General features: G+C 49.2%; 1 protein-coding gene and 1 non-coding gene across 2 annotated transcripts in view; one reads left to right on the forward strand and one right to left on the reverse strand.

Annotated features, from left to right (window-relative positions):
• The first annotated feature begins 366 nt into the window (after nucleotides 1-366).
• Nucleotides 367-492, forward strand: LOC147368184 (U6atac minor spliceosomal RNA). The gene has a single exon (XR_015168703.1). It is a non-coding gene; the product is annotated as a U6atac minor spliceosomal RNA (small nuclear RNA).
• A 10,492-nt stretch (nucleotides 493-10,984) lies between these two features.
• Nucleotides 10,985-24,643, reverse strand: part of AP1M1 (adaptor related protein complex 1 subunit mu 1) — a 29,850-nt gene continuing 16,191 nt past the window's right edge. The window contains exons 6-12 of the mRNA XM_086408659.1: nucleotides 19,551-19,677; nucleotides 18,441-18,583; nucleotides 17,927-17,998; nucleotides 17,163-17,321; nucleotides 12,666-12,791; nucleotides 11,988-12,063; nucleotides 10,985-11,817 (exon numbers count right to left, since the gene is read on the reverse strand). Of these exons, the coding sequence (XP_086264785.1) occupies nucleotides 11,795-11,817; nucleotides 11,988-12,063; nucleotides 12,666-12,791; nucleotides 17,163-17,321; nucleotides 17,927-17,998; nucleotides 18,441-18,583; nucleotides 19,551-19,677 (726 nt within the window). The 3' untranslated portion in view covers nucleotides 10,985-11,794. The remainder of the gene's footprint in view (nucleotides 11,818-11,987; nucleotides 12,064-12,665; nucleotides 12,792-17,162; nucleotides 17,322-17,926; nucleotides 17,999-18,440; nucleotides 18,584-19,550; nucleotides 19,678-24,643) is intronic.

Here is a 24,643-nt window from a genome sequence, read left to right on the forward strand (position 1 = left end):
GATGGACAGGGAGGCCTGGAGTGCTGTGATTCATGGGGTCGTAAAGAGTCGGACATGACTGAGTGACTGAACTGAACTGAATTGAATATTCTGTTTGGAAGCCCTAAACTAAGGCTCATCTACAGTTGCCTTTTTTTTTCCTATCTTTAACTTGTTTTAGTATTCAAGTGCTGGATCCTTCAAAGAATGAATTCGGGAGCTTTCCACCATTTTGACTGCCTGAATTAGAGTCATCTGATTTTAATGCATTAAATTGGGGGGATTATAATATTATACTTGTAATGTTCCTTTAAAAAAATGTACAATTTAACAGAATTATGAGGCAAACATCTGTGTCATGACCACCCACTTGAGACATAGAATATGGTGTTGTATGAAAGGAGAGAAGGTTAGCACTCCCTTTAACAAGGATGGAAGAGACCCTTGGGCCTGACAACATCCATATCGTTAAGGCATTGCCTCCTACTTCATGGCATCTAACCACTTTTTTATTGGACCTAATTAAACTTAAAAGTTTTTGCACAGCAAAAGAGAAGGAAATGGCAACCTACTCCAGTACTTTTGCCTGGAAAATCCCATGGACGGAGGAGCCTGGTGGGCTGCCGTCTATGGGGTCACACAGAGTCGGACACAACTGACGAGACTTAACAGCAAACTTAAAAGTTTTTGCACAGCAAAGGAAACCATAAACAAGATGAAAAGACAGCCCCCAGAAAGGGAGAAAATAATTGCAAATGAAACAACTGACAAAGGATTAATTTCCAAAATATATAAGCAGCTCATGCAGTTCAATATCAGAAAAACAAACAACCCAATCAAAGTGGGTAGAAGATCTAAACAGATTTTTCTCCAAAGAAGACATACAGATGGCTAATAAGCACATGAAAAAAATGCTCAGCATCACTTATTATTCAATTCAGTTCAGTTCAGTTCAGTCACTCAGTCGTGTCCGACTCTTTACGACCCTATGGATCACAGCACGCCAGGCCTCCCTGTCCATCACCATCTCCCGGAGTTCACTCAGACTCATGTCCATCGAGTCAGTGATGCCATCCAGCCATCTCATCCTCTGTCGTCCCCTTCTCCTCCTGCCCCCAATCCCTCCCAGCATCAGAGTCTTTTCCAATGAGTCAACTCTTCGCATGAGGTGGCCAAAGTACTGGAGTTTCAGCTTTAGCATCTTTCCTTCCAAAGAAATCCCAGGACTGGTCTCCTTCAGAATGGACTGGTTGGATCTCCTTGCAGTCCAAGGGACTCTCAAGAGTCTTCTCCAACACCACAGTTCAAAAGCATCAATTCTTCGGTGCTCAGCCTTCTTCACAGTCCAACTCTCACATCCATACATGACCACTGGAAAAACCATAGCCTTGATTAGACGGACCTTTGTTGGCAAAGTAATGTCTCTGCTTTTGAATATGCTATCTAGGTTGGTCATAACTTTCCTTCCAAGGAGTAAGTGTCTTTTAATTTCATGGCTGCAATCACCATCTGCAGTGATTTTGGAGCCCCAAAAAATAAAGTCTGACACTGTTTCCACTGTTTCCCCATCTATTTCCCATGAAGTGATGGGACCAGATGCCATGATCTTAGTTTTCTGAATGTTAAGCTTTAAGCCAACTTTTTCACTCTCCTCTTTCACTTTCATCAAGAGGCTTTTTAGTTCCTCTTCACTTTCTGCCATAAGGGTGGTGTCTTCTGCATATCTGAGGTTATTGATATTTCTCCTGGCAATCTTGATTCCAGCTTGTGCTTCTTCCAGTCCAGCATTTCTTATGATGTACTCTACATATAAGTTAAATAAGCAGGGTGACAATATACAGCCTTGACGTACTCCTTTTCCTATTTGGAACCAGTCTGTTGTTCCATGTCCAGTTCTAACTGTTGCTTCCTGACCTGCATACAGATTTCTCAAGAAGCAGGTCAGGTGGTCTGGTATTCCCATCTCTTTCAGAATTTTCCACAGTTTATTGTGATCCACACAGTCAAAGGCTTTGGCATAGTAAACGCAAATCAAAACTACAATCAGGTATCACCTCACACCAGTCAGAACAGCCACCATCAAAAATCTATAAATAATACATGCTGGAGAGGATGTGGGGAAAAGGGAACCCTCTTGCACTGTTGGTAGGAATGTAAGTTGATACAGCCACTATAGAGAATAGTATGGAGATTTCTTTAAAAACTAAAAGTAAAACGACCACATGATCCAACAATCCCACAACTGAGCAAACTCCAAGAAAACCACCACTGAAAAAGACACATGCCCAGTGTTCATTGCAGCACTACTTACTGGAGCCAGGACGTGAAGCAACCTAGATGTCTGTCTACGGATGAACGGATAAAGAAGTCATGGTGCATACACACGATGGAATATTACTCAGCCATAAAAAGGAATGAATTTGAGTCAGTTTGAGTGAGGTGGATGAACCCAGAGCCTGTTATTACAGAGTGAAGTAAATCAGAAAGAGAAAAAATAAATATTGTATATTAATGCATATATATGGAATCTAGAAAAAATAGTACTGATGAACCTATTTGTAGGGTAGGAATAGAGACTCAGATGAAGAAGAGATTATTACACAGTGGGGGCAGGAGAGGGTGGGACAAACTGAGAGAGTAGCATTGACATATATATATTACCATGTGTAAAACAGAGAGCTGATGGGAAGTTGCTGTATAATACAGGGAGCTCAACCTGGGGCTCTGTGACAACCTGGAGGTGTGGAAGGTGGCAGGGAGATCCAAGAGGGAGGGGACATATGTATACCTATGGCTGATTCATGTTGATGGATGGCAGAAACCAACACAACATTGTAAAGCAATTATCCTCCAATTAAAATAAATTAAAGAAAAGAAATAGAATACGGCCAGCATCCCAACCCACACCCTCTGGTCCTTCTCCTCTCCTCCCCACTCCCCCAGGTAGCTGTGCTCTGACTTGATCTTCATCTCACTCTTTAGAGGTTTTCCTTGACCCTAGAAACATCCCTGAAGAATATAGTTTAGGTTAAGCCTGTTTTTAAACTTCATCCCAAAAGAATCACACTGTCTATGTTGTTTTGTGTCTGAATCACTGCTCACTGAGTCAGTCTTGAGTGAGTGAGTGAAGTCGCTCAGTTGTGTCCGACTCTTTGCGACCCCGTGGACTGTAACCTACCAGGCTCCTCCCACCATGGGATTCTCCAGGCAAGAGTACTGGAGTGCATTGCCATTTCCTTCTTTAGGGGATCTTCCTGACCCAGGGATTGAACCCAGGTCTCCCTCATTCCAGGCAGATACTTTAACCTCTGAACCACCAGGGAAGCCCGAGTAGGTCTTAGTGCCCAGCTAAGAAAGCCATCCCATCTTATTCTTTTTCAAGATTCCTCTTCTTGGCCCTTTGATCTTCTATGTACATTTAATTAGTTAATTTTTGGATGCACTGGGTTTTCTCCAGTTGCCGCAAATGGGGGCTCCTCACTAGTTGCAGCAAGTGGGAGCTTCTCATAGCAGTGACTTCTCTCGTTGAGCACGGGCTTTACAGTGTGTGGGCTTCAGTAGCTGTGGCCTATGGGCTTAGTTGCTCCAAGGCATGTGGAATCTTCCCGGACCAGGGATTGAACCCATGTCCCCTGCACTGGCAGGTGGATACTTAACCACTGGACCACCGGAGAAGTCCTTCTATGTCCATTTCCGAATTCGTTTGTCAAGTTTCACAGAAACCTGATGGAGATTTTATTGGGAAATGCATTTAATCTATAATTCAACTTGAGGAGTGTATTAGTTCTTATTGCTGTGGTAACAAATTACCAGGTTAAAACAACACAGATGGATGAACATAACAGTTCTGGAGGTCAGAAGTCTAAAATGGGTCTTACCAGGCTAACAAGCAGGTTATCAGCAGGAAAGTATCCTTTCTGGGGTCTCTAGAGGAGAATATGTCTCCTCAGTGTTTCTAGCCTCTCAAGGCTGCCTGCGTCCTTGCCCCTGACCCCTTCGTCCATCTTCAGAGCCCAGCAACACTAGGCAGAGTGCTCACACTGCCACTTTCCGGCTCCTCCTCTTCTGCCACTTTATTCCACATTTAAGGACTACTGTAATTATGTTGGGCTCACCTAGGTTATTCAAGGCAATCTCCCTACTGAGGTCAGCTGATTAGCAATCAAGCCCATTGGCAAACTTAACTCCCCTCTGCCGTATAACTTAACATATTCATAGATTTGATGGATTAGAACGTGGGCATCTTGAGTTGGGGTGGGGGGAAGCACTCTTCTGCCTTCCACAAGAAGTGTTGCTGTTGCTGTTTTGTCGGTAAGTTGAGCCCGACTCTTTGAGAACCCACAAGGAGTGTTGGCCCCTTTGATATTGCGACTCTATACTCAGGGTGTATCTAACCATGTGTGTGTGTGTTAGTCACTCAGTCGTGTCAGACTCTTGGCGACTCCAAGGACTGTGGCACACCAGGCTCCTCTGTCCATGGAATTGTCCTTGCAAGAATATTGGAGTGGGTTGCCAGTCCCTTCTCCAGGAGGTTCCAATGACCTGCATGAAGTCCCCATGCAGACCTTGGAGAGTTCTTTAAATTTAACCCTGGGTGCTTCATTTTTTGACACTGTGGCTTAGTTGTAGTTTGCTTCATGCCTGTGCTCACTCGTGTCAGACTCTTTGTGACCCCATGGGCTGTAGCCCACCAGGCTTCTCTGTCCATTAGATTTCCTAGGCAAGAATACTGGAGTGGGTTGCCATTTCCTCCTCCAGGGGATCTTTCCGACTCAGGGATCGAACCCGCATCTCCTGTGTTTCTAGGTGGGTTCTTTACCACTGAGCCACCAGGAAAGCCCTGTAGTTTGCTAAAGGGTTGTTTATTCATTTAAATCATGAATGGATGTTTAATTTTATCAAATACTTTACCTGCACCTACCTATTGAAATGATCACATATGCTTTCCTCCCTTACTTTTTTTTAAGACAGTGGATGGATTTTCCAGTATGAAGCCAACTTTGCCTTCCCAGGATTTACCCTGAATTTAGTCACAATGGTATGCCCTTTCTATACAATGCCAACTCCACCGCCTGCCCTGAACCCCTGGAATTTTATTTAGGATTTCCACATCTATGGTCACATCTAATCCCACTAAGAGATTATAATTTTCTTGTCTCATATTGCTTCAGGGACATGCTAGTCTCGTAAAATGAGTGTTTCATATTTATTTATTCTTTGGGAGAGTTTGTTAAATTCTTTTTTTTTTTCCTTGAATGCTTGGTAGAACTTTCCCAATAAAGTCATTTGGATTTGGAGTTCTGACTAGCTTAATTTCTATAGTAGTTATAGGACTATTTAGATTTTAATTTCTTTTTGAGGTTGTATTTTTCCCTTCCAGGAATTTATCCAAGGTATCTAAAATTTTCAAGTTCGCTTGCATAAAGTTGCTCATAATCTCTCTTTATCCAGTGCTCCTCTTGCCCGTATGGTTTAATTCAGGAGGATCAGAAAAACATACCTCTCCCCAGTGTGGATGAAGTCTGAGCCGGGCACACAACTTGGTGGACAGAAAGTGGACTGAGTGTCTTTGTGAAGTGGCACATGCCCTGCGCTCATCTTTTTAATACTTTTAAGCCGTAATAATGTTTCTCCCCCATTTCCAATAAGAGCCTTAGTGCCTTTATCTTGCTCAAAATTTCCAGAAGATCTTCAATTTTAAATAGCCAACTTGTTTTGTTGATTCCCTTTATTGAAAGCTTTCTATTTCCCTCATATCTGTTCTTTGTTATTTCCTTTCTATGCTCGTAGATTTATTTTATTCTTTTTCTAACTTTTTGAGATGGATGCTAAGCTCATTCTTTTCAGTCTTTCTTTTATATTTTATATACAGTGGACTTCCCAGGTGGCTCAGTGGTAAAGAATCTGCCTGCTAATGCAGGAGACGTGGGTTCAATCCCTGGGTCGAAAAGATCTCTGGAGAAGGAAGAGGCAACCCACTCCAGTATTCCTGCCTGGGAAGTCCCATGGACAGAGGAGCCTGGCAGGCTACAGTCCACAGGGTCACAAAAAGTTGGACATGACTGAGGTGATTTGGCATGCAGCATGCATTATATGTTACATATATGCAACATACATCACATAAACATATATTGTAATATCTAGTATTTATAAACCTAAGGCCACACAAATTTCCTTCAAAGTGCTGGTTTAGCTGCATTGCACATGTTTTGAAATGCAGTATTTTCATTACTTTTCAGTTCAAAATCTATAATTTTCCTAGAATTCCTTCCTTGGTCAATGGATTATTTAGAACTGGTTCCCAAAGAATGGAGATTTTTCTCCTTATTGTTTTAAAACTGATTCCTAACTAAGCAGCATTTGGCCAAGGGACTACTTCCTTCAGGCTTGCTTTATAACAAAGGGAAATGTCTTCTGGAGTTGCTGAATACTGTGTTCCACAAATACAGGGCCATTAGGTAAGATTCACTGCCCTGTTCAAATACTCCCTTTACTTCTTCGGGGTTACTTGTTCTATCAGCTGCTGAGAGAGATGAATTTAAGGTGCTCATTTTTACTCTGGACTTAGCTACCCTTGTAGTTGTGTCGATTTCGGCTTTATGTATTTTGAGACCATGCTATTAGGGTCACACAAATTAAAAAAAAATTTATCTTCCTAATGAAGTACATCTTTTATTATTTTTATTATGATGTCCTTTATCTCCAGCAATGATTTTGCCTTAAAGCATATGTTGTCTAATATTAACTTAATTCCAGCTTTCTTTTGGTATTTCTATGGTTACTTTCCCCATGCTGTTATTTTTAAATTGCCTGCATCTTAATGGTTTTGATGCATCTCTTATAAACAACATAGAGTTGGAATTTTAAGAAATCCAGCGTGACAAACTGACCTTTAGCTGGAATATTTAGCCCGTCTATATTTAATGTAAGAACCGATCTGACACTGAAACCTAGGTTTAAATCTACTGTATTGTTTGCTGTTTCTTCCCCTTAGGTTCCTTTTTATCTTCTCTGGCCGTCTTTAAGGTTGTTTTGTGTGTGTGTGTCGGAGAAGGCAATGGCACCCCACTCCAGTACTCTTGCCTGGAAAATCCCACGGACGGAGGAGCCTGGTGGGCTGCAGTCCATGGAGTCGCTGAGGGTCGGATACGACTGAGTGACTTCACTTTCACTTTTCACTTTCATGCATTGGAGAAGGAAATGGCAACCCACTCCAGTGTTCTTGCCTGGAGAATCCAGGGACGGGGGAGCCTGATGGGCTGCTGTCTATGGGGTCGCACAGAGTCGGACACGACTGAAGCGACTTAGCAGCAGCAGCAGCAGTGTGTGTGTGTGGCCTTAAAAAAATCATTGCTTTCCCTCGGAACATTTGGAAATTGCAATTATTTTATTATTTTAGTGATTCTCTTAGCAAATATAATGTGCTCTGCTTAGTCGCTCGGTCGCAACCCCATGGACTGTGGACCACCAGGCTCCTCTGCCCATGGGATTCTCCAGGCAAGAACACTGGAGTGGTTGCCATTTCCTCCTCCAGGGGATCTTCCCAACCCAGGAGTTGAACCCAGGTCTCCCACGTTGCAGGCAGATTCTTTACCAGCTGAGCCACCAGAGGAGCCCTTAGAGACGATAATGCACGCTTATGAAAATGCAGATTCCATCCATGCTTTTCACTGTCCTCCGTCACAATCACGTACCAGGAAACTTTACCTCCATTTACTTCTTCAGGATGTGTTTTTTTTCTTGTGTATATTTTAATTCTACCATTTTTCTTAACTTCAGGAAACACTGTCTTACGCAACCTAGGTTTATGTTTTCACATGTATTTACTTTATTCCTTACTCCTTCTCGCATCTGGACTTGCCATTACTTTCCTCTTGCCTGAAGTACTATAATTTAATATTTTCTTTAGTGTGAGTCGGCTGCTGGCAAACTAACGGGTTTTGTCTGAAAAAGTTTTTATTTCAACCTCAGTCTTGAAGTGTTTTTGTTGGGTGGGCAGTTTTCTTTCAGCATGCTGAGAATGTCACTTTGCTTTCATCTGGCTTCCTTTGTTGCTGATGTAAAGTAAGCTGTTTATCTCACTGTCATGCTTTTGAACTTAATATTTCCCCCCCTGGCTGCTTTAAAGGTTTTAGTTTTTTCTGTAAACATTTTACTGAAATGTTATATACAGAAGAGTGAGTAAATTGTAAGTTGTTGATGCATTTTCAAAAGTAAGACTTTTGTAATCTACATACAGATTAAAAAAAATTCACTATTATTTTCTAATTTCCATTACATGTTCTTCTTTGACACATGGTAATTTAGAAGTGTCCTTTAAAAGCTAATTATATTTGGAAATTAAAAAAAAAAACTCATTTGTTGTTAATTCTAGCTCAATTCTCTTGAGAATTTCTTAGAGAATGTAGACTCTAATACTAAGAATTCTTAGAAATTTGTGAAAACTTTTTCAGGGTCTATCACATTTTTTTTTTTGCCTGAGGTCTGTTTGGTCTGATATCAATGTAACTACATGAGGTTTATCTTGGTAAGTTAGCATCTTTTTACTTTTAACTGTGCTGTGTACTTATGTTTACGTGTGTATTTCATAAACGGGCTTCCCAGGTGGCGCTAGTGGTAAAGAACCCACCTGCCACAGCAGGAAACATAAGAGACGTGGGTTTGACCCCTGGGTCGGGAAGATCCCCTGGAGGAGAAAATGACAACCGACTCCAGTATTCTTGCCTGGAGAATCCCATGGACAGAGGAGCCCAGCGGGCTACAGTCCATGCGGTCACAGAGTCAGACACGACTGAAGTGACTCAGCACGTATTTCATAAACAAGGTATAGCTGGATTTGGGATTTTAGTTCAGTCTCTTTAACAGTATCTTAAACTAGCAGATGTGCATCATTTACATTTATGTGTATGACTCCTAATGTTTGAACTTATTTTTACAATCTTACTTTTAGTTTCTATGGCACAAAATGAAAAGTTGTAGTGGAGTTTTTTCTTTTTGGCCACGCTGGGTGGCATGTGGGATCTTAGTTCCCTGACCAGGGATAAACCCGTGCCCCCTGCATTCCTGCATTGTAAGTGTGGAGTCTTAACCACTGGACCACCAGGGAAATCTCACGTGGTGCAGTTCTAAGTGCTGTTTATCATTAAAAGATTCTTAGGACACTTGCATTTATTCTGATTTTCCTATGCTTCTTTCTCCTGTTGGTTCGTTAAAATTTTCTTTAAATCCTTTCCCAACCACTGGTTTGAGCTTTATACGTGGATACATAGCTGTTTTAGACTGTAGTCCATCTTCCTCCCAAACAGTATAAAGATGTTGGGAGCCACTGATGCCAACCTCCTATCTCCTCTATTTTGCAGGATGCTGTGCAGAATTTTAGTTGTACCTTAGATTACTACTCAGACATTACTCGTTCAATATTATGACTGCTTTATATATAGTCAACAATAGTTTAGATATTCCCAGTGGCTTCCAAGCATTTTCAGCATTCCTTGTCTCTTTCCTTCCTTGTGCATTGAATCTCCTTTTTAAAAATAATTTTATAGACTTTTGGCTGTGCTGGGTCTTCGCTGCTGTGAGAGGGCTTTTCTCCAGTTTCGGAGAGTGGAGGTTACTCTGCGTTGCAGTAAGCAGGCTTCTCGTTGCGGCGGCTTTTCTCGTTGCGATGCATGGGCTCCACAGCACACCGCCTTCAGTGGTTCCGTTCCGGAGCTCTAGAGCACAGGCTCAGCAGTTGTGGTGCATGGGCTTAGTTGCTCCGCAGCATGTGGGATCTTCCCAGATCAGAGATCGAAACTGCGTCTCTTGCAATGGCAAGTGGATTCTCTACTACCGAGCCACCCAGGAAGCCTTTGAATCTCCCTGATGTACACACATTGCTTCACTGAGGGTCGTTACTGCTGAATGTTTCATCTTCTTTTGTAGCTTAGCCGGGCACAGAATTGGTTGTCAAGATTGGTCATCTTCTCTGAGCAATCTGAGCATTGTTGCCATCATGAAGCCAGCTCTCAGCCTGTTTTTTTCTTCTTTCTTTTTTGTGTTCTGTGTTTTTAATCTTCTTTGCATTGCTTTTATACGCTTCACTGAGTGTCTGATATTTTGTGTTTTGACTGTGATATTTCTTAGTTATAGACTTAGGTTTATTGATCCTGATTTGGGCTCACTGGTTTCCTGAATCTGAGAATTTAAAGATTTTCATTCATCTGGGGAAATTCTGGCCACTCTCTTTGTACGCTGTGGCTCCCCAGGGTCTTCTGGAGGGGGCCGCCAGGGCTTGCTGCAGATGCGGGCATGGCAGTGAGGGGTGGGGCATCAGGGGCGCCTATAAGGGCTTTGGCCTGAGCCCTGGGCCAGGGCAGTGTCCTTTCCTCCATGTGGTGGATGACCAAGACTCCACTCGGGCTGATGCCCACCAGACCTCCAAGGGGGAGCTGGGTGATATGGGAGAGGGAAAGGAAAACATAGCCCTTGGAGGCAGGAACGGGCAGGCCTGTGACTGCAGTGGGCAGACAAGCTGTCTTCTGCCCACGCCCCTGCCGAGACCCCCCTCTATGGGCCAGGCAGCGGTCCTCAGGCTCCAGGGCACGTATGAATCACATGCAGAGCCTGTGAGCCGGTCTCCTGGCCCCATCTCCAGAGACTGCCTCGGCGGGTAAAGGAGGGCGCCTGTGAAGCTGCGTGTGCAGGGGGATGCTGATGCTGCTGGCAGCAGGACCACACACTCGAGGAAGCCCACCGGGCTGGGGAGGGGAGTGGGCTGCTGGTGGCCCGAGGGCTGAGGGCTGTAACAGTCATCTCAGACGAGATGGAAAAGTCTGCCCGTGTGCCCTCCCCTCTGCAGCCCCTCTGGGAGGCCCCTGGGCAGTGGCTCTGCTTGCTCATTGCCTGGTCCCGTCTTCCCCAGGGGATGTAGGGGTCCCAGGAACTGGTGCCACACCCAGGTTGGTGTGAGCCCGCCCCTCTCCCGGGCACCCAGGAATCAGCACAACGCTGCACCAGAAGGAAAGCATGTTTAACCGATGGAGTTTAATGTATTCATGACACAAACACGGACCAGGTTGGGGCGGTGGTGTCCAAACACAGATGGGGATGGCCTGGGACCCCCACCCTCTGAGGCTGGGGGCCCACGCCGGACCCCTCTTCCCCTGGTGGGACAAACACTGATGTGGCTGAGTGACAGCATCATGTGGCACGGGCTGGCCCTGAGAAGGCGTCTCTATTCAAAGCTCCAGACCAGGAGCCTCCAGTCGAAGTGCCAGGCGCTGGGAGGGCGACCCGGTGTCAGCCTCACTGGGGAGGAGGGTGAGGAAGAGGAAGCCTGTCCTCGCTAAGTGCTGCCTGAGAGCTTCAGGATGGGGGAGGGAGGCGCAGACGATGAGGATCACGTACACAGCGATGGCCCGAGACAAAATCTAGGAATGCTCGATAAACCCACAACGTTCAACACAATGGCAACACGACGGCAGCCCTGCCAGCCCGGCCAAAGAGCGGTCTGGGCAGCGCTTCCCAATCTTTTTGTGACTGGGAGCTGAACAGCACAGAGGCTGTATTTGACCTCTGGAGGGAAAGATGCCTTTCGTTCCCCCCAAATTGACTTAGGGGCTGAGAGACAAGACCTCTTGAAGATGAGCCTCTTCTGGGAAAAGGGGACTTGGGAGGTGAGAGCGGCGGTGGCAGAGCAGGTGCACCTGGAGGAGGGGCCCCTGGGTGGAGCCTGGAGGGGCGCCGGGGTCCAGGGGAGCCCCTCCTTCTGGCAGGCTGGGCAGGCGCTTCCACCAGGAGCCCCCATGCTGGGAGCGTGGGCCACGACGGCCCTTCACTGGGTCCGGAGCTGGTAATCTAGAAAGAGGGAGGGGGGTGTCCATTGTCTGCTCTGACCCTAGAGGAGGGGCTGCCCCACCTGCCCTGGCCCTGGGGTTGCTCCCTGAGCACCACCCTGGGGACAGTGGCACCCCCACCAGGGACCTTTTCAGCATCCCCCACCTGCCCCATGGGCAGGTCGCACGTACCTCCATTCTGAGTGATGTAACGAACCCACGGTAAGGCCTGGTAGCCACTCTTCTCGATGATCTTCAGGTAGCGCACCTGCAGCACAGGTACCAGGGCCCTAAGCATGCACACGCCACCCCCGCTCCTGGCTGCCCACCGAGTCATTCCTCCCGGGGCTGGGCTGAGACCGAGAGGGCCAGGGAGAGACGAAGCACCTTAGTCTGTATCACACTCAGGCCAAGGGAGGGTGGAGATGCTTCTAGAAGGTGTGGCAAAGAGCCAGATGTGCAGTCACAGGCATGACCCTCTAGCAGATTCCTAGAGAAGGGGCCAATCCCAGGGTTTTCAGCCCCATACAGGGCTTCCGTGGAGGTGCCCAGGAAAATGGGCCCCACGGTGGCAAGTGTGTGAACAATAGTTTTGGGGGCTGAATGCATCTCTGAGCTTGGAGCACAGGTCAGGTCTGAGAAGACCACTGCGGGCCTCTTTCCATCAGAGCCAGGCTGCCCACGGAGATGGGCAGGGCTGGGGAGCAGCTTGGAGCCCCGGGACAAGTCAGCTAGCGCCCTTTGCTAACTGGCTGCACTGGTGTCTGTCACCTTTAACCCTCTGAACCTGGACTGATGCCTGGTCCCTGAGAGGCCCCACTGGGCCGTCCATGCCTGCTTTGGGGCCCCGGCAGCCCTGGTGGCACGTACCTGGATGCCAGAGGTAGTGAAGTAGGGGATCTCGAACTTGACGCTGATCGGGGGCTTGCCCTCCTTGTCCTCTGCCTCCACGCTGGGCAGGCCAAAGTGGGCCCGCATCAGGTACTCCTTACCGCCCTGGGGGAGCAGACCACAGAGGAGATGGTCAGGCGGAGACCCTGGCAGGTTCATCCAACAGCTGCCCCTGGAGGATGCCAGGCTGCGGCCTGGCCAACGAGTCCCTTCCTGCATGGTCTGTGGTCACTCAGGGCCTCGGCTCCTGCAACACACTCACACCCACACCAACCCCGCTGGGGAAAATTAGTCCTCTAATTCTGAGGATGAAGAGAAACTTCTACAAGTTCCCAGGCACAGAAGCCTAGTTGCGTCAAGGAAAAGAACACTAGGGCTTGGGGAGGAAGAAGGGACAGGAAGAGCGAGCACTGGCAGGGGGCAACAGGGCTGCCTGGGACTCATGAGCTGGCCCTAGGTCTTCCCCTGGAAGGGAAAGGCTCTGGTCCGGGGAGCTGAACAATGACTCCAGAGATGGGACCTGTAGTGGGGGAAGGAATGGCTTCCCTGCTGGTGCAGTGGTAAAGAATCCACCTGCCAATGCAGGATATGCTGGTTCGATCCCTGGATCAGGAAGATCCCCTGGAGAAGGAAATGGCCACGCACTCCAGTATTCTTGCCTGGGAAATCCCATGGACAGGGGAGCCTAGCAGGCTACAGTCCACGGGGTTGCAAAGAATCGGACACGACTCAGAGACTGAACTCTCAGCCGTGAGGGGTCAGGAGTCCTGGCCTGGTTGTCCCAGGGCCTGGTGAGTAACACAGAACTGCAGGGAGCAGTAGGAAATGCAGCTCCCATCACACCAGGACACAGAGGGTTTTGATCCTCAGGCCTTTGGCAACATGAGTCACTGCTGACCAGGGCTGCCTTTGCATGGCCTCGGCAGAGCAGCACAGAGCTCTGCCTCCCCAGTGCTCAGCCCCCCCTTCCAGGGATGAAGTGAGTGGTCAGGATCTGCTCATCAGTGCAGGCGTGTGGACTCTGCCTGACTTGGTGCTGCGTGCTCAGTGAAGATTCTGGGACAAGGGGAGAATAACGCAGTCTCAGCAACAGACAAAGCAGGGCTTCCCTGGTGGCTCAGTGGTAAAGAGTGCTTGCCAACGCAGGAGACACAGAATCGATCCCTGATCTGGGAAGATCCCACAGGCTGTGGAGCAACTAAGCCCATGCTCCACAGCTGTGGAACCTGTGCCCTACAGCCGAGGAACCACAACTACTGAGCCCACACACCCTAGACCTGTGCTCCACGACAAGAGGAGCCACCGCAACGAGAAGCCCAGCACCACAACTGGAGAGTGGCCCCTGTTCCTGTTTACCGAAACTAGAGGAAAGTCCACGCAGCAGCGAAGACCCAGCACAGCCCCAAATAAATAAAATTATGTAAAAAAATAGACAAAGCAGGCAGCAAAGGAATAAAACCAGCTGCATCAGCCTGTGCATGAAACAATAACCAGACCAAAAACCTCAGCTTTATAAAAACCAAGAGGAAAATGAAAGCAAAAGAATATGCAGAGGTGGGCCCTCCCCGGCGGGTGGCAGAAGTCTGCAAGCCTACCTTTGTCAGTCATGTCCATGTAAATGGCTTTAATTTCCTCTGTTAATGAGACTTGGAGACTGGCTCACAGACCAAAACCCATCTCTCCACTGTAAAAGCAGAGTCAGAAAGACGAAACCAGTAGAAAGAATGGGTGAAGGCATGCTGGCTAAAGTCAAACAAGCAGAGCAGGGCTGGGCTTCCCTGCAGTCCAGTGGTTCAGAATCTGCCGACCAATGCAGGGGACAGATTTGATCCCTGTTGGGGACGATCTCACACGCTGCAAGGCAACTGAGCCAATGCGCCACAACTGCTGAGCCCACATTCTACAGCCTGCAAGCTGCAACTGAACTACTGAAGCCTGTGCTCTGCACCAGGAGAGAAGCCCCTGCAATGAGAGCCTATGCACAGCAACTAGAGGGTAGCCTTCACTCACCATAATTAGAGAAAGCCCGTGCATAGCAATGAAGACCCAGCGCAACCAAAAATGTTTTTAAAAAAGATTAAAAAAAAAAAAAAAGCACAGCAGGACTGCTGCCACAGGGGAGAATTAAGGGCAAAGAATTCCAGGTGCAGAGGACAACTGTTCACAGCCCGAAAGGCTGCTGTCCTACAAATCCACAGGGAAGACACAGTAGTTATGAGTGTCTATGCACCAGGTAACACGCACAACTTCTGTGAAGCAGATGCTACGAGAGAGGAGACAGGAACCAGAGGAAGGCAGAGCTGGCCCAGCTCTCTGTGTGGCTGATGCCGTCATGGCATCATAGCAGACCTCACGGTGCTTGTGTCAAGTTCTCTACCCCAGTTACAGAGGCCTTGTCTTCTCAAGTAGATGTGGGATATTCACAAACTTTGACCTTATATTAACACACAATGAATACTTCAATACATCTTATAAGCAGAATAGCATGAATAACCTTTTCTAACCTCAGTGCACCAAACTCAAAGTGAAGATAAAATGGAAAAGAAAAGTCCCTTTGACCAGAAAAACAGAAAACGAACAAAACGAAAAAATACTCATTCGATTACAGAATTTCTAGATAATAGTACCAAATATTACATGCCCGTTCTATGGGTTATATAGCTAAGGCAGGGTTCAGAAGAATATCTGTGGTTTAAATATTTATATCAATGCAAATTTTAAAAGAAAATAATAAAATTTTTAAAACTTGAAAATCAGGACAAAGGATGAAGAAATTAAAGACTTATAAAACTGAAAAATATGACAAACAAACTAAAAAGTGAATCCGGAAAAAAAATAGACAAACCACTAGGTAACCTTATCAAGGAAAAGAAGTAACAAAAATGCAAAATAAGATATAACAAGGGAGAAGTCACTGTCATAAGAGAAGGGGAAAAAGAAACTCCTTTCTACAACTCTGTGTAGGCAAATTTGAAAACCTGGTTAGGATGGATAATTTTGTAGGAAAATAAAAATTTACCCAAACTGACTCCAACAGAAATAGAAACTCGAAATGGCCTAATTTCCACAGATGAGTTAGAAAGAGTATCAGAGAGACAGATGGCCATACACAGCCAAATCTATCAATCCCCTCAAGGCCAGATGATCTCAGGGCCACTTTAAAGCTGTTCTGCAGCATGGAAGAGGGAGACCAAAAAAACTATGAAACAGGTACAACATTGACACCTGAGATAGAGGTACCAAAAAAAAGGTCAATCTCAGTCATGAATCTCAATGTAAAAATACTACATACAATGTTAACCAACAGCATTAATGGCACATCAAAGAGAAGACGTATCATGATCAACTGGAGTTTGCCAGAATGCAAGGACGGTTCAAGACCCATCCTGTGTTGATATCTGAACTTACAGACACTGAAGAGGCATTTGGCTACATTTGTTGCCCTTTTGTGCTAAAAACACAGCAAAGCAGAACTGGAATAAATTGCAGCCCAAAGCAGCAAGACACTGAAAAAGGGAAACCCTAGCAGTTCCGGTTGGAGGCAAAGCCAGGAGGCTGCTCTCTACCACCACTTACAGGCATGGAGACAGGAATGGAAGCAGGGAGCTGCCAGGGTCATAAGGTGCCCAAGAATAGGAGAGGAAAAGGGGTAACTGCAACTGCCGCACACATATGAAAGAATATCTAAGAACCCAAGAGAACTGAAAAAAAACTACCACAATCAAAAAGATTACAAAGCGAAAATAGCCCAGAGGCAAGGCTGAAAGACAAGCAGCAAACTAAGGAAACCCTCTGCAACTGCTGTCAGAGAAAAGTACTCACCTGCCCGTGTGCAAACGGCTTTTGGAAACCAACAGGAAAGTGACCAAACTTGACAGAAAAGTGAGCAAAAGGACAGCTACTCCAGTTTCCAGAGCAAGGAACACAAACGGCCCCGAGACAAAGGGAAAAGGCACCGCGTCTTTTTACCATGAGGAACGTGCAGTCCGTGCAGCCTCATTCCTGCCTTCCAGTCCCTGGGCACTCTGCCCACAAACCCAGACTCAAGAGCTCGAAATCCTGAACACCAGCCAGGCGGCCATGCCAGCTTGTGGGTCGGGCAGCAGGTGCTCTATGTTCCTGGAGCTGGTGCTGCTCTGCCCCCAAGGCAGGCAGTCTGCGCCCCTGGAGGCAAGCTGAGTTCCAAACAGGAGCGGCAGGCAGAGAAAGAAGGGCAACAGGAGGCTGGGGCGGGGGTGCTAACCTGACTCTGGAGACAGGCGGGTGCACGCACAAGACGAAGGTGGAACACCCCCACCCCACCCGCCCCTGTTCTCCACCCACCCTCTCTTCTGAGCCTCCCTGAAGCCGCAGGCGGGGATCCTGGCCGTGGGCTTGAGGGGCCCGCACTGGTCAGGCTGCCACGCTGCGTGGGACCCAGGGAGCAGGCGGGTGTGGGTGAGGGTCTGGGGGGTGCCCTGCCGAGAGGGTGCTCACCGGGAAGGACTTGATGGACCAAACGATCTCACTGTTCTCGGGCACCCACTTGACGCTCCCCACTGTCGTCTTGAACTTGGGTGAGTCGGCATCGTTGGGCACAGGGATGTGGATTTCCACATTGTTGGCTGTTGATCGCCGCTTGAACTGGCTCTTGGCCTGGAGATGAGGCAGTGGGGCCAAGGGTGAGGAGGGTGACGGTGAGACAGCCCAGCTCCCACTCAGCCTGCTCCCCAAGGGCCACAAACCCCTTAGCCTGGCCTGTGGGATTCCCCCAGCCTCTCCTGCCCTCTGAGGTTTTCTTTAAGCTCAACTTTGGAAGGTAACCTCTACCCGCCTGTCTCCTCAGCCTTTGGGGCTTCCCATCCTTCTCTGCGGTCCTGGCCTCCGGGGACAATGTCTGCGTCACCCGGACTGGCCTGGGATGGATGAAGTCACTGGGTGGCAGATGTGTGCCACCTGGACACTCAGTCACAGCCTGCTTCCACGGTGGCAGCACCTAGGACCTGGGGTGTGTGTCCCGTGTCCCAGGCCCACTCTCGGTGAGCTCACAGGGAGACAACATGGATGGCAGCCACAGGTTGAGCCCCGGGGCAGGGCTCACAAGAGCCCCCGTGTGCCCCTAGTTCTGCGTTAGGACCCTGTGTCAAAGGCGCTAGACAGGCCAGAGATTCCGGAAAGCCCGTACCATGCGGGGCCACCCACGTCCCCCTCTCTTACGCCCTGCACATCCGGCTGACGCTGCATGCAGGATGCACACGCACCTTGATCATGTACTCGATGCGGCTGTGGGAATGCTTTTCAATCACGGACTCGATCCAGATCAAGGGCTTGACCTGTTGGGGAGAGGGAACACGGTGCTCTCGCCTAGTTGTTTTACAAAGCTCCCTTTCACAGAGGGGAAACAGGGCAAGTGACCACTGGGCCTGGTGTGAGCCCAGCACCGGGGCTCTTGGGAGAATCCAAGCCGGTGCCAGGATGGGTCAGAACAGAGAGAGAATGCAGAAAGCATCACAGAGGACACTCTGGGGCGCTGCTGGGGAAAGGGGGCAATGGCGCAAAGGGTCTGACCTCCTCAAAGTTCGGAGCCTCGTGTTGACAAGCAGGCTCCTTGGAGCCCGGCTGCCCCTGGGGCACTGTGCCCGTCCCACGGATCACCTCACAGACCCGAGACTCACCATGGAGGCGGCGGCTCCCACCCAGCAGGGAAGGGGGGCGCTGCCGGGGCGAGGCGGGGGTGGGAGCCTGGGGCCCAGGCGCCGGCGACTGTGCACTCACGTGCGTGTTGAGGCGGTAGGACATGAGCTCGAACTCGCCGTCGGGCGGGATGAAGGAGATGGTGCGGTCGTTCTCAAAGCGCGAGAGCCGCACGCACTGGTGGAACTTCACGTCCTCCAGCTCCACGGACTTGCTTTTGCCACCTGCAGGGAGTGGGGGTGTGAGGGCGTGACAGGCAGACCCTGGGTCCCCAGGGCCCTCTCTCAGCAATGGTGCCCCTCGGTCTGGGGCCCAGCCCTGCAGAGCAGAGCTGCTTCCAAATCTGTGAGAGCGTCTTGGGCCACAAACACCAAGGTGGCTGGCTCTTGAGACAGGCATCCCCACCTCTCCTCACCCCAGGAAGCCCCATCACATCTCAACACTGGGCTGAGGGCAGAGCTGGTGGGCGGTTCACTCTGAGCCCCTAGCCTAGGGTGCTGCCTGGGACGTGTTTGCTGAATGATGAACAGACCCCACTGGGCGTGCTCAGGGATGACTCGGGGTCCCCTGAGGGCCCTGGGCCTGTAGTCCCTGGGATCCCATCTCAGTTTCTCGGCCCAGAGAGGCTGAGGGTCGGGCCCAGTCCTGGGAGGGGAGCTGCTCTGCTGGGTGGATGTCTGAGAGGCCCTCACGAGCGCTACTGCTGATGTAACTATGACAACCTTCCTGTGGGTGGGAGGGGAGGCTGGAGGTCAAGCTTGGGAACACCAGAGCCCCAGCAGCCCTGGGCTTCTGAGGCCATCCCAGGCTGCCACTCCACAAAGCATTATACCCAAGCCAGGCAGGGCGAGCTTGAGCCGCTGTTGTGGTTTCTGCACAGCCCAGCCCCAACGCCAGGGGTGAGGACAGAAACTGGGCCCAGGAGGAGACGAGCCCTGCAGTCCCTGCAGGAGGGCGGGGCTGAGGACCTTCTGTGTGACCACCGAGGTGCCCATGTGCACGTCTGGCCTGAGAGGCGACACGGGGACTGGACTGGAGGATTTTTCACTCCCCCGTGTCCTCCAGGCCCAGGCGTTAGCTGACCAGTTTTCACCATTGTAAACAACGCGACAATGTTTCTAAGGCAATATGCCTAAGGTGAACTTGTTGACCACTCAGGTGGACGCTCCCGGGCCTGGGCGGGGTACTCACGGCCCGTGTTGTCGAAGAGGACCTTGTCGTTGAGCCCCAGGCGCAGCTCAGGCATGCCGGACAGGAAGACGCGCATCTTGATGGAGCCTACAATCTCACTGCGCAGGACATTCCCGTTGGCACTGACCTGGGGGGTCCGGGGGCCGGGGGTGAGGGGAGGCCCCGCGCCAGCGGCCACTGTCCCGCACCACGCTGTGTGACCCTCCCAGCCAATCCCACTAGTGAAGCCCTTCTCTGTCCCCTGGCTGAGGAGGCAGTGTCAGGGCAGACCTGGAAGGCAGACACCCGTGGGCCCTGCCCTCTAGGTCTCAGGCCACAGCAGACTCCTCCCTCTTGGATGGGCCAGCTGATGCTGTGCCTGGAATCCTTTTGGGGGCTCTTTCACACACTGACCCCTCTGAGGTGCCCTAGGATGCCCAGGGCAGACCTGGTGGCTGGAGGCTGTGTGCTTGGCTGGCCTGGGCAGGGATTCTATCAGTGTCTGCTCATCTACTGGGCTCTGTGAGCTTTTCTCAGAGCAGAGCGGACTCACTTTCCGGAAATCTACTTCTTCATGGGCCAGGTGAGGCTACTTTATGTTCTAGGTGAGCCTAGGGCTTGTTGAAGATGGAGCTGCCTGGGTCCTGCTCCCAGGGCTGCTCTGAGGTCTGATGCAAAGTAACAATTACACTTAAGCAAATACAATCCCAGCTCTAACACTGCCTGGCAGTTCCTCCTTGACCGGGAGGGGCAGAGACTCGGGCGACTTTTAACTCCTGTGCAGACTGGAAGGCATCTGAGAGTGCAACTGAAAATCACAGCACACAGGAAACAGCCTTGTGGACACAGCCGGGGAAAGAAAGGGTGGGATGAATGAGACGGCACACAGAAGGGAAACATACACCACCGTATGGAAAATGGACAGCCGGCGGGAACCTGCTGCATGACGCAGGGAGCGCAACCCAGCGCTCCGTGACAACCTAGAGGGGTGGGTCCTATGGCTGATCCACAGGTATGCACATGCATGGCAGAAACCATCACAGTACTGTAAATCAATTATCCTTCAGTTAAAAATACATACATTTTTATAAATAAATGGAATAAACATCACAGCAGGACGATGGGTAAACCCGGGGGGTGTTTGGAGGGAGCCGGGCTGCTGCAGCACATCTCCACGGCCCATTTTAGAGATGAGGACACTGAGGCACGGAGCAGCTGGCAGAGGTTCTGGGGCCGCAGCCCAGCCCGCCACCCCAGAGTGCCCTTCTGTGAGGATGCCACATGCACACCGGCAAGCAAAGCAAACTCAGAGCCCTAGGGCCACACGGGCCACTCCTTGGAGGCCCTGACTCCCTGATTTCTGCGGAGAAGCAGGAAAATCTGTCCAGTCTTTAACTCAAATATCTGGAAGTGCCGTGGGCAGGCATGGGAGACCTTCACCTCTGAGGGAAATGACTCAGAAAAAGGCACAAAACAGCACGGGAGGCCCTGCCACCTCCCGTCACTCACCACGCTCTGACCTCGCTGGCCTCTCGCTGTCCTTTCCTCAGCAGGCAGCGCGTGACCTGACCCCCATCTGCCTGCCCGTCCACCTCCGTCCACACCCTGGTGAGGAGTCGGGTAGGGCTGCTCACTGCGGGGTCCAGCGTGAGGACGGTGCCTGGGGCAGCGTGCACTCGTGAGTCCGTGCAGACATGGCCCCTCACCCCTGAGCTCTGGGCAGCTGGCACGCCACCGCCTTACTCTGCGGGTTCTCAGTGCTCCCCCCAACTGTCCTGAGTTCTCCTTCTCTGGGGGGCTATCCCCCCTGGGGGAGGGGGTACTGTGCAGCCCTCTAGAGCTGAACGATGGCAAAGGAGGCTTGGGAAGTGGAGACAAAAGCCATGCAGCCTTTAAGGCCAATGCTGGCCGTGACAGGCGGCCCAAAGTCGGCGCCGTCCCAGGGCAAGCGTGGAAGAGCCGAGTGTCAGCAATACGGCTGCTAATTATACCTGTAGAACCAGATTTTCAGAATCTGGAGGCCAGTGTTGATTTTGGAGGCCGCCAGCTCTGCCGTCAGACTCAGGAAGGTGTGCTCTAACATGCCTCGGATGCCCACACTGCCTCGTGCTGCCCCTTGTATGAGAGGACAGGGCTCCCTGGACGGTGCCATGTGTGCGGACACAGGGGCTGGGGCAGCCCGGAGCTCCCAGCGCTCTCCTGGGCAGCTGCTTACAAACTGCTCCCTGGGATTTGCTTCTCCACCTCAGGACACCTGAGAACATGTCTGGGCTCAATAAATGATCCAGATGAAGGTCCTCCGGCAGGAGGGGAGTGCAGTGAGCCACTGTCGCCTCAAGGCTTAGAAAATAAAGATGGGAGATACATTTACATGCAGTCCACTGAAGAATTTTTTGGAAAGTGTCTCACTCAGGAATTCCACGCCTGGGCACTCAGCCCTCCAGAGATCCTGCCCAGGTAAGGGAGATGCCCAAACACACGTGAGGATGAGCAATCATGCTCATTTCTGCACTGGTTGGAACAGCCAAAAATGGGCAAACCTAAGTAGCCCATGTGACGGGTTTGGCCCAGTCTGCCCTGGTTTGCCCAAGTACTGGGAGTGGAGGTCTTCTGTGTGGAGACAGGCAGGCTGCAAGTGAGATGAAATTGGCTCGCATCACCCGTTCTCTGCCACCAACCACAGCTATAAAATCTGGGCAGGGCGTTTCCCTGATGGCTCAGTGGTAAAGAATCCACCTGCCAATGCAGGAGACGCAGGGTTGACCCTTGATCTAGGAAGATCCCACATCATCCCTTAGTTGCAGAGCAACTAAGCCCATATGCCACAACTGCTGAGCCTGGGAACTGTGACTATTGAAGCCCACACACCCTAGAACCTGTGCCCCACGACAAGAGAAGCCACTGCAGTGAGATGCCCGTGCGCTGCAACTAGAGAACAGCCCAAGCATTAACACAGACACAGCACGTTAATTAATTAAATAAAGTTAAAAATCAGCAACAACAAAAAACCTGGGCAGAATGCATGGGCAACTATTGGGAGACCAAAAAGGTGGATCCAGAAGAGCTGGCCGGACGGGCAGTGTCTCCCGCCCGCCGTGACGTGAAGGTGCAGCAGAGGCCTGGGAGTGGAACTGAGCAGTGGGGTGTAGCCAGAGCTTGCAGAAGCCTCTAGTTCTGACTTCAGGGCCGGAAGGGGAACTCCTGCCGCTCAGAGGGAATACGGAAATCCCCTGTTTCTCCCCCCTTTCAGTTTTCTCACGGCTGTCTGGGGCCCAGGCAACTGAGCTGCTTTTCCAGGGGTGGGGGTGCTAAACCTAGGATTCCAGCCCAAGTGCAGACCAGCACAAGAGGAGGCATCTAGAGCCCTAAGTTTTTGGCTACAGACCCAAGAAAGGAAGGCCCAGGCAGCCAGAGAGCACAGGTATACAGCAGACAGTGAGAGGTTCAGGAGAGCAACCTCAGGAAGTTGTTTATGTCTCCAGACCTCTCTAGAACCAGGTGTGCACAGACAAGATCCTACGGCCAAAGGCCTTGAGAACCAAACTGTTCCCAGGCCCAGATGGACCGCTGGATGCTGCATATTTGGAACAGATGCAAATAGCAAAGGGCACAAAGGCTTTGAAAACTGAACTGATACTCATGGCTCATAGACTGAAACTTATGGCCTGAACATAACCAGGTCAATTGTCAGCTAAAACAAACCAAAAAAAATCAACATTTTCAGTATAATTTAAATAAGACCTAGAATCCTACCGCAACATATAACCTAAAATTACGTAGCATACAAAGAACCATGAAAATTTCAGCTCACATGAAAATACAATCAACAGACACCAATATTGACATGGATGTTGCGATTCTATGAAGAAGACTTTAAACCACTATGGGAAAAATCGCAAATACTCTTACAACAAATGTCAAACTAGAAAGTCTCAGGAAAGAAGTAAGACTATAAGGAGAAGGATCAAATGGAAATCTTAGATCCGAAAAATACAGTAACAAACTAAAAACTCACTGGATGGGCTCAAGAGCAGAATGGAGATAACATAGTAGGAAAAGGGCCAGTGAACTTGAAAGCTGATCAACAGGAATTATTCAATCTAAACAACAGAAAGAAAGATGGAGCAGAATGAACAGAGGCTCAGAGACCCTGGGGACAATCACAAAAGGGCTACCATTTATGTTACTGGGGTCCAGAAGGAAACAAGAGTGAAACAGTAAAAACATATTTGAAGAAATGATGAATAAAAACATCTCAAGTTTGGTGAAATACATAAGTCTATAGATCCAAGGAGCTGAACAAAACCCAAACAGCAGGAACTCAAAAATATCCATACCTAGACACATCATAAACTATCTGCTGAAAACTAAAGACAAAGGAAAAATCTGAAAAGCGGCCAGAGAAAAACTACATATTATTATTATCTACAGGGGAATACTGATGTGAGTGACTGGATTTTCATCAGAAATCAGTGAGCCCAGAAGTAAGTGGTACAACGTTTTTAAGGTACTAAAGGAGAGCTGTCAACCCAGAATTTGATATCCAGTGACAGCATCCTTCTGGAAAGAAGGTGAAATGAAGACATTCTCAGATGAAGGAAAACCAAGGGACTCTGTAGCCTGTTGCCCTGTTCTGAAAGAACTGCTAAAAGGAGCATTTTAGACAGAAGTAAAACTGTACCAGAAGGAAACCTGGAAAACTGGGAGTGAGGGGAGAGCAGCAGGAACAGTAAATACCTGGGAAAATAAGGTAGAGAGTCTTCTTTTCCTCCTCAGTTCTTTAAAGTATGCTTGGTAATTGAAAGCAAAAATGTTTAACACTAATACGGTTTTCAGTATAGAGAGACAATTGTATAGGACAACTCTACAATGGGGTAGTAAAGTTTCTAAATTTCAAATAAAGTTGTAAAATATTAACTCTAAGTAAATGATAAGAAAGTATGTATTTTATAGCAACCACTAAAAAAAACTATCCAAAGAAAAAATGACAAGAGTGAAGAAACAAAATGGAACACGACAAGTGTTCAAGTTTAACTGGTATTTACAGAACACTCTCTCCAAAAAGGGCAGAATGTACACTTTTTTCAAATGTACATGGACATTCACCCAGACAG

This window comes from Bos grunniens, chromosome 7 (assembly GCF_055505025.1).
Source record: "Bos grunniens cultivar Pamir isolate PY7600 chromosome 7, Bosgru_T2T1.0, whole genome shotgun sequence".
Taxonomy (NCBI): Eukaryota; Metazoa; Chordata; class Mammalia; order Artiodactyla; family Bovidae; genus Bos; species Bos grunniens.